The 9,347-nt window shown below is 46.5% G+C and overlaps 1 protein-coding gene across 1 annotated transcript in view; it reads right to left on the bottom strand.

Annotated features, from left to right (window-relative positions):
• Positions 1-845: 845 nt before the first annotated feature.
• The window catches only part of nckap5l (NCK-associated protein 5-like), a gene marked incomplete at its 3' end in the record, with an annotated part of 54,176 nt that continues 45,674 nt past the window's right edge, over positions 846-9,347 (bottom strand). Inside the window, exons 8-13 of the mRNA XM_079239170.1 lie at positions 6,489-9,259; positions 5,351-5,468; positions 5,168-5,240; positions 4,037-4,315; positions 3,744-3,898; positions 846-1,106 (exon numbers count right to left, since the gene is read on the bottom strand). Coding sequence (XP_079095296.1) covers positions 846-1,106; positions 3,744-3,898; positions 4,037-4,315; positions 5,168-5,240; positions 5,351-5,468; positions 6,489-9,259 — 3,657 coding nt within the window. The remainder of the gene's footprint in view (positions 1,107-3,743; positions 3,899-4,036; positions 4,316-5,167; positions 5,241-5,350; positions 5,469-6,488; positions 9,260-9,347) is intronic.

Raw genomic sequence — 9,347 nt, 5'->3', positions numbered from 1 at the left:
TTAAATGAAAAAACAGTGTCTTATATAACTAAATGATATTTTTGCAAATTTTTAGTTATTGTTCCTTTTTTAAGTCTCCAGTTATTTGAGTGATTGTTGTAAATTCAGCCTTTTCTTTAATGAAAGGGGATGAAGACATATGAGCTCAACTGTATTTATATGTGAGAGAATCTTTCTCTATTTGTTGTCAAATTATTTCACTTTGTTTGTTTTGTACATTCTGCACATGGTGGGAAAGGATGATGGACATTCCCAGTCAGCTGGGATGGAAATAAATGGGAAGTTTGTAAAAAGCAGCAGAGAATCGCGGATCTTCTGACGTGACTCCACATTTCTTTCCTCTGTTTGATCTGGAGGAACTTCAGTCTCATTCTGCATGTTGGAGACTAAATCAGAACATTCAGCTGTGAAGTGAGAAGTTAGTTTTTCAGGATATGGTGTTTCCGTGATCTTCGTTGGGGTTGCATGGATACAGTACTTCATGTGTTCCTCTGCTCTCCGCCTCCATGACGCATAACGGTGTTCGTCCCTCCAGAAGAGGAAGCGGACAGTTTGGACAGAGAAGCAGGAGTGACGACCTCTTGTGCTGATCATTATTTCGGCCATGCATTTTCTTTTCCACAGTTACGTCTGACAGTGAAAAAGTGGACTATCTATATCATTTTGGTGGCTTTTGGCTTCATGTTTTTTTTGGAAATCCTGAGGAGGAAGAGATCAGTCCAGCTTCCGATGAGACATCACCACGTTACAGAAAACACGGTTTCTTTTCCTAAAAGGGGGAGGTGGGTGAGCAGCAGTTTCAGCCAGCGAAAGGACTCCATGGGTCCCCCCACGTCCCGCCAGCATCATCCCTGGCTGCCGCAGGACGACAGACTGTCGTACAGAGAATCACTCAGAGACTCCGGGGTCTCCAGGACCTGAGGCCGACTCGGGGACAGAGCTTCCTCCGGCCGCTCCCTGAGCAGTTCCAGCCCAGCCTCCCGGCTCATCTCGGGGACGCTGGGGGTGCGTGTCTTCCCCCTGCGGCTCATCCCCGTCTGGGCCGGGACGGGCAGGCTGCTAGGGTCCACCCCTCGGGTGGAGGAGGGTCCACTGCCCTTCATGTTCTGGAAAGACACAAAGAGGTTGGAAATACTTCAGGTCGTCTTACGAAACGCTTTCAGGTGAAGAAGAAGAAATCAGTCAGAAAAAAATGAATTTTTAATCATTAAAGTGATGAAGAAATGATGAGGAGAGAATGTGGTCCAGTTCATAAATGATGCAAGACGTAAGTACAGATTTTAATACGTTTAAATACTCAGAGTTCAGTTTATAAACGACACATTTCTTCTCTCATCTGCAGGACGTGGAGACTAAATATTCATCTTTTAGATGGACATCTGCAGGTTTCTTTCACCATCTGCAGCACAGCGCTGCCTTCAGGAAACGCATCACAGTTTGTCCTGCATCTCTGCTTCAAAACGTAGGACCACAAGTAGCCAATGGCAACGCTTCAAACTGTCACATGACTCTTAAGAAGCCAAACTGAGTCCATTTAAGGTAACAGCTTTAATAAACAGCTTTAATTTTCTATAAAAAAAAATAAATAAATAAATAAAAAATCTGCTTTTCTTTTGTCTAGAGAAAAATATTCACACTATCAGAGGAGTAAAACTTTATTTATGATGTTTTCCTGTAAGTTATTTGGTAATTAAACAATAAAAACTTGTTAAAATCCAAATGCTGCCCTGATGGCGAATCACATATGTTGCCTTCAGGCAACGTTGAACCATGATGGACCAACATGACTGCAGGGAATGTTGCTAGTGATTAAAGTAGATCATCATAATCTAGTTCTGATCTGTATCATTTAACTAAGATAAATATGATGTTGGTTCAGTAACATCATGTTCTGTACAACATGTTTACTTATATGTCTAATTAACTAAAAAATTCCAACATTTAGAGAATAAATTCAGCCAGACTGTTTCTGGAAAGAAGGGAAACGGCTTCATGGAGTTCCATCAGCGCCGAGCAGCAACATAACACACGATGGCAACGCACGTCAGGAAAGGTCCAGAAAACTGACAGAAACAGTACATTTAACCGAACCCTGGATCTGCTCCGGCTTGTAGTGTAGGAAATATCTGGGAAAGTTAGGAAATGAAGTTTAGACTCATTTATTTTGAAGGTTTGTTCCATATTGGTTCGAAGTTGCCTCCAGACAACACTCTGACATAAACACACAGATTTACTGAGACTTTTACATTTAAACCTGGATTTTTTTTTGTAACATATTAAATTATTCACAAGGACTAATTAATTCTTAATTCACAAAATTTCTTTTCTGCACCATCGTGGTATAATGTTGCTGCAGGCAGATGCCAGAAACTCAACCTGTTTTTAGGCCATAGAGACACTCCAACATGTTTTTCTTACCTGGCATCGAAACGCCACATCAGCTGGTTAAATTATTACCTTTCTGTAAGTTTCATATCTGATTTAAAACATTAAAGAAGGATGTGAGCTTTAAACCTGTTTTACATTCTTGCAGTATTTTCCTTAAATACATTTAAGTTCTGGTTGTTTTGTTGTAGTCCATCTCTCTCACACACACACACACACACACACACACACACACACACACACACACACACACACACACACACACACACACACACACACACACTAACAACTACAAGAACCAAGTTTTAAAACATTTTCACCAAAATTCGACCCCAACTCAAACTAAAAGGCTTGGATGGAGTGAGTTCTGGAAGTCTTCCTGCAGGGATTTCCAGTAAAGAATCCTGACTGGTTTTAATGCGGAGCTGCCTGATGACCCCGAGATCACCAGCATCCAGCCGTGTCCCCATGCGCACAGAGATTCCTTCGGATTCTCTAAATGTTTTGATGGTATTATACCCTGTAGATGATGTGATGTTAAACATCTACAAAGTTTTTTTTAAAATTGAGCCACATTTTAGATCCAGTTTGTCTGAAATTTGTGAACGTTTGTCTGTTTTTACACCTGCCTCTCTGAAACGCTCCTTTTCTACGCAGTCATGTTCCTGATGTTGGTAATTAATCTAATTAGCTGTCAAATGCTCTCCCAGTCATTCTTAATGACTTTCAGGCCTTTGCTTTGCCTCCAACTTATTACAGACGTGTTGCTGCCATCAGATTCACAATGAACTCATATTTTCCATGAAGTGGTAAAATGTCTCCGTTTCAACATCTGGTGTTTATATTCTAGTGGGAATAAACTCTGGAATAAAGAGATATGGAGATCATTGTGTTTTGTTTGTAATTGTAGTTTACAGTGTCCTGATGATACTGCAAGGAAGGCAGGCGTTGCCATGGTTGCGAGTTTATAATGATAAAAAGATGATTTTAAGTTATTTGTCTCTGTAAGATGTGATCAGAAGATGCCGGATCTCAGTTTTTGTGAATCAAAGAGGGAGAAGCGAGCAGCTTTTCTCACTGCTAACTTCCAGTAAAATGAACCTGAAACAAAACATGACTTCACACATAAAAGGTTCAGAAATGTTAAAGTTTACATTTCTAACGTACTGTGGAATGAGCCCAGTGACTTATGGTGTCTTTTCCAGTTTCCCCATGTTCACGTGCACGCCTGTGCATGTGCAACAGCAGGAGGAACACAAGTAAAAAACCTCCCAAGTGGATCTTTGTGTTTCTCCTCATGTGAAGTCGAAGTAAAATCTCTAAACGGTAATAAAATCAGAAGTTTCAACGTGCCTTACCCCTCTGAACGGCGATCCGAAGGACACGGCCTCCTCCTCCTCCTCCTCCTCCACCGCCAGGTACACCTCTGCAGGTCCTGCAGGAGCCTTCAGGTTGGGGAAAGTCCAGGTCTTGGAGCGAGGAGAGAACATGTTTGGTCCGTGGACCTCTTTATCTGCAGATGGAAAAGTGAAAGCCACATGAGAGGGGTGACGGGGTGACGGGGTGACGCGGGGACCCGGGGTGACGCGGCGTAACGGCTGGAATAAAGTGAGAACTGGTTCTGTCCGCGTGTGGAGGAGTCGGGCATCACCTTCTCGGATGACGCTGGTGGAGCTTCTCCCCTCCAGCACCGAGCTGTACTGGATGGTGGGAATCAGCTGCTTGTGGGAGACGAAGCACTCTTCCTGCGAGGTCAGCTCCCTGTCCAAGGTCCGGGCCCGCCGTCCGGCCCGTCCCGGGGAGTCGGCGGAGTGACGCTCGGCCGCCGCCCTGGACTTGGACAGACCCCTTCCTGTGGCCCCGCTGCTGCAGTCAGGGAGGGGGAACGTCCCGATGCCGCTATCCAGGGTGTAGGTGGAGGCCCCGGAGCCTGCAGGGCGACAGCTGGACTCCTCACTGACCGTACAGAAACCATTTTACCACAACGGTAACAGACTGGTAAAACTGGTGGCACTGGTCAGACTGGTGACACATGGTGAACGTATCTGATTCATATACAGTTGTGCTCATATGTTTTCATCCCCTTTCATTAAAGAAAAGGTTGAATTTACAACAGTCACTCAAATAACTGGAGACTTAAAAAAGGAACAATGACTAAAAATGTGCAAAAATATAATTTAGTTATATAAGACGCTTTTTTTTAATTTAATTGAGTTGAAGAAAGAAAAAACAAACAAACAAACAAATGTGTCCTGGACAAATTAGAGACTTTTCTGTTGAACAGTGGGACAAAATACCTGTCAGCAGGTGCAGAAGTCTGACTGAGAGGAACAGAAAACACCTGACTGGAGCGGAAACATTAAAGGATTCTTCAACTACATATTAGTTTATGACTCATGTAATATGTAATAAATTATCCTATTTGTTTGCTTTTTAAAAAAATATTTCTATTGAACCAGAATTAGAAAATAATGTCATGATTTTCATAAAATTTTTATTTATCATTACTTTAGTCAATTTCAGCTTATTTTACAGGCAGCTGCTTTTTTCCTTCTTTAATGAAAAGGTATGAATAAATATGAACACAACTGTATTATTCTCACATATTAACAGATAAGTCATTTATATTTCTGTGGCATATTGAACATTTTGCACATGAAGGATGAAACATTTTCTGAAGAGATGCTCTGTTAGGAGTTAATATTCTTACTTTGCAACACCTTCATCATCATTTTTACTGGTTTCAGGTTTTCATGGCATCCTGGAGTCTGAGTTGTCCTACCTGCAAAGTGCTGAGAATGAACTGGATCTGCCAAGTTTTCATCTGATGTGATCTTACTGATTCTGTCTGATCCCTGCAGGAGAGAGGAGGAGGAGGAGGAAGAGTATGACAGCTTTCAGCTTTACATCTTGTAACCAGGTTTCTTTGATCAAGGCGAGTTGGGAGGAGTGAGTGAGGAGGTACCTTCTCCATGTTTTCGTGGCTGATGAGGTCGCCTTGCTGGGTGAACACCGGCTTAGACGTCTTACAGTCAAATGAGAGGCGGCGCTGTGGAACACTGATCACATCCTTCCCGTCCACTCTGGATCACCAATCACAGGAAGTCAGGTCAGATCACAGACATCACGCTTCATATGATCCCACCGACATCACACTGCTTTATGTTTACAGAATATTTACTGTCTTGTAACAGGCGCTTTAAAACCAGTACAAACACACACAGATCATTTGGAGAAGCCGTCACTGTTCTGTCAGAAAATGTGTAAAACTAGTTTCTGTTTAATGTTGGCTTTTGTCCAACTCTTCATTTCTGATACTGATATTGTTTTGGAGCGGGTTGTGCCAAACAAACACAAATATCTGGAAAAGTATACATGACATCTCATATATTGGTCATTTTGAGTTAGAGGAGACGTAGCTGAAAAGTTTGATGTATAATTTGTGCATGTTGTGTCAATAAAAAGTAAAAACCGATGCAGATGATTATCATTAAACGTTCATTATTCTGATATTTATGTTGCTTCTTTTGACAAACATGCAGCTCTGAAGTCTGGCGTGATCTGCAGAAACCTGGAGCTGCACATAAACATAACAAAACCCCTCAATGCCTATATTTATTTATAATTATATATTTATAATAATATATATAATATAATATAATATAATATCATATAATACAATATAATGCAATATAATATAATATAATATAATATCATATCATATCATATCATATCATATCATATAATACCATATAATATATCATATCATATCATATCATATCATATCATATCATATCATAATATAATATAATATAAAACCAATAACAAAATAAAGGGAAAAAACAGAAATAAATTAAAATATTTTTGATCTTTTGCTCTGAAGATAAACATGTTTGTGTGTAAAATAAATATAGATAAAAATATAAATAAATTAATAAGAATGTAAAAAAAAAAAACAGTAGTAAAACAGTAAATACAGTATAATAGTAAATAAATAAAATAAATTAATTTGATAAAAAAAAAAAAAATACTATGTTAAAAAAGTGTTAACTGTGTAACCATGGTAACATGCTGGTATAAACTGGTGCTCTTTAAGACGTCACCTGTTCAGCAGCTGCTGCATGAAGCTGTCTGAGCGCGCTCCTCGGTACATGACGGCCAGCTGGCCCTGAGCCTGGTCCATCACCACCTCACAGGAGTGGCCCCTCCCTGAGCGCTCCACATAGGCCCGCTCTTCCTCCAGGGCCCTCCGCAGACCCTCGGCCTTCTCCATCAGGGTGGAGATGTTCAGACCCTCCACGCCTTCCTTGCACCTGGTCGCCATCTTCACAGAGTCCCTCCCCACCGACGGGATGTTTATTTTCCACTCCTTCTTGTCCTCCTTGGCTTTGGCGGTGTCGGTCTTGCGGCTCAGGGCGGGCAGCTTGCTCTTCTTCAGGCCGAACCAGCTGGCGATGCCGTTGGAGGCTTTCTGCTTCACCTCGCCTCCCTGTCCTCCTCTGTCCTGCTCCTGAAGCTTCAGCACGTTCTCCTCGATGCCCTTCATCACTTTCTGCTCGATGGCGGACTGCGGGGTGGGGGCGGGCTGGGGGGCCCTCTCCCCGTCGGACGACGGCGGTCTCGGAGGAGGAGGGGGGAGGCTGTCTCCATACATGGGATTCTTCTTCCCTCTCCCGCTGATCTTGGTCCTCTCCTCGGATTTGGACGAATAGCGCGGCGCCTCTGAAGGCTTCCCTCCTCGGTGCACCGGCGGACCCTGGCAGGGCTTGGACGGGGACTTTGGGGGGATCTTGTTGGGGCTGCTGCTGCTCGGAGGACCAAAACCCGGTTTGTACGGTAGATTCAGGGAGCCAGGACACTTCATGTTGTTACGTAGCACCTGTGGAGCGTCGGCGTTGGGCGACGGCAGACTGCTTTTGCTTTTTGAGACGTCCATCTTGGTGACACAGAGCTCTTGTTTAACCACAGGTGGACCACCTGTCCTCCTGTCTTCTGGTCCAGAGGACTTCATGGCCTGCTCGTACAGCTGAGAGGAGGAACCCGGGTACTTCAGTCCAACGGCGCTACTTTTAGCCTTCCCGTCCGGAGAGTCCGCGTTCTTTGAATATCTCTGCTCGTCTTTAAGCGGCTCCACGGACCTCTCGGCCATCTTTGTCCTTTCGTCTCCGTGGACGCCGTCATTCATGGCGCCCACCTGGAGATCCTCGGAGCTCCGCAGCTTGCCTAGAGCAGCCAGCCGGTCCTTAAAGGCGTGGTGACTGGAGTCGGCCTGGGACCTGGACGTCCCGGTTGTAGGCCTCTTTGGGATGGATGAGGACTCGATCCTCCGAGCCACAGATGGTAGCTGGTTGACCTCAGAGCCTGACATCCGGACCCCCCTGGTGTCCAGATCCTGTTTCTCTCTGGTTTGGGAGTAGCTGGTTCGGCCCGGAGCCTTGCTGGGCAGACTGTGCTGGTTGATCCACACGGGGCCGTCAGAGTCCTCCTCCTCCTCCTCATCAGACGTGGACTCTGAGGTGGACGAGGAAGACTGCTTCTGCTGGGGAGGGTTCAGGACGCTTTCTGGTAGCGACTTGACCAGTTTCCTCCCACCGTTCGCCTTGGCTTGGGATGGAAGGGTGGTTCTTTTCTCCAGACCCGGGTCCTGGTCTCTGGATCTGGAGATGTCGCAGACGTTCTCATAATGCGGGACCCTCTGAGGAAGTTTGGGCGACGCCGCAGACGGGGCCCCCAGCTTGGACCCAGAACTGGTTTTAGGAGCAGAGAGGCTGCTGTAGCTCGGGTCCTGATCCTGCGGCGAGCAGACTTCTTCTGGCTGCGGGGGGGATGTCGGCGCCGAGTGTGTGGCAGGGTAGGACTCAGACCTGCAGGGTGGGGGGGGGGGCTGCCTACACCTCTCTGTGGTGGTGGCTCTGCGGGTGGGAACGGGGGAGTGGTAAACTTCGTAGTTGTTGGTGCGACATGGGATCCTGGAGTTCCGGGTGAGCTGCGGACTGAGACGGACGGCAGACGTGGAAGGCTGAGACTTCTCCCCAATGGACGGGATCTTCAGGAACTTGAGCAGCTTGGATGGAGAGCTGATGGCGGCGGCTTTCACGTCACTGAGGCAGGAGGGGCTGGGGCTGACGGAGGCACCGGCTCTGACAGAGGAAGACGAGTCCGAGCCGTCCGTCTCTGCGACGGCTAAGGCGTCCGTCGACGAGCCATTGGGAACGTCGTGTCTTGCGTCACAGATTGGTGTGGTCTCCCTCTCAGAGCCGGACAGGCGGGAACCACCGAGCTCATCCGGGTCAGCAGAGTTCTCCTCCGCCTCCAGGTCCATCTCCGTGACGACAGGATGGGCTTCATCAGCACAAGCGGTGACAGACTCTCCTGCTTGGGTCTTACTGTGACATTCGCTGACAGCAGCAGCGGGGCCGGTGGGGTCGGAGGGACCGGCGAGGACGGCGGGAACGGCAAGGCCAGCTCTAGAAGGACTACAGACGTGGGTGCATGGCTTTAAAGGACTGTCTGGACTCCGTCTGCAGTGTAAACAGCAGCTGTTCCCGCCATCACACTTCCCCCCGCCGTCGCCATTGACGTGCTGCTGCATGTCGGCGTCAGAGCAGGAGCAGTGGCAGTGTGAATGGTGGGATTTACACTGCAGAGGGTCCGCGGTGGCCAACACCGCCTCCGTGGACATCAGCACCTGGCTGTAGTCGCAGAAGGACAAGCTGGTGGCAGATGGGTGGAATTTCAGAGGGTCCGTCTCCTCCATCTTACGAAGGACTTCCAGGATGTGTGCTTTCTTCTTGAAGAAGGGAGACAGGGCCTCCATGGAGGTGGCGGGGCCACGGGGGCCCGGGGATGCATGTTGTGCGCGGTAGCCGTTCCCCTTTGGAAAGAAAGAGGCGAATATCAGCAGGGTGGAACAATTCGGTCCTTTCAGTGCATGCACACAGGAAAGTCTGACTGCAGCTGGA

The sequence above is a fragment of the Telmatherina bonti genome, assembly GCF_933228915.1.
Source record: "Telmatherina bonti genome assembly, chromosome: 4".
Lineage (NCBI taxonomy): Eukaryota > Metazoa > Chordata > Actinopteri > Atheriniformes > Telmatherinidae > Telmatherina > Telmatherina bonti.
Note: the sequence above shows the minus strand (reverse complement) of the source record. Positions and strands in the feature narration are given on the sequence as shown.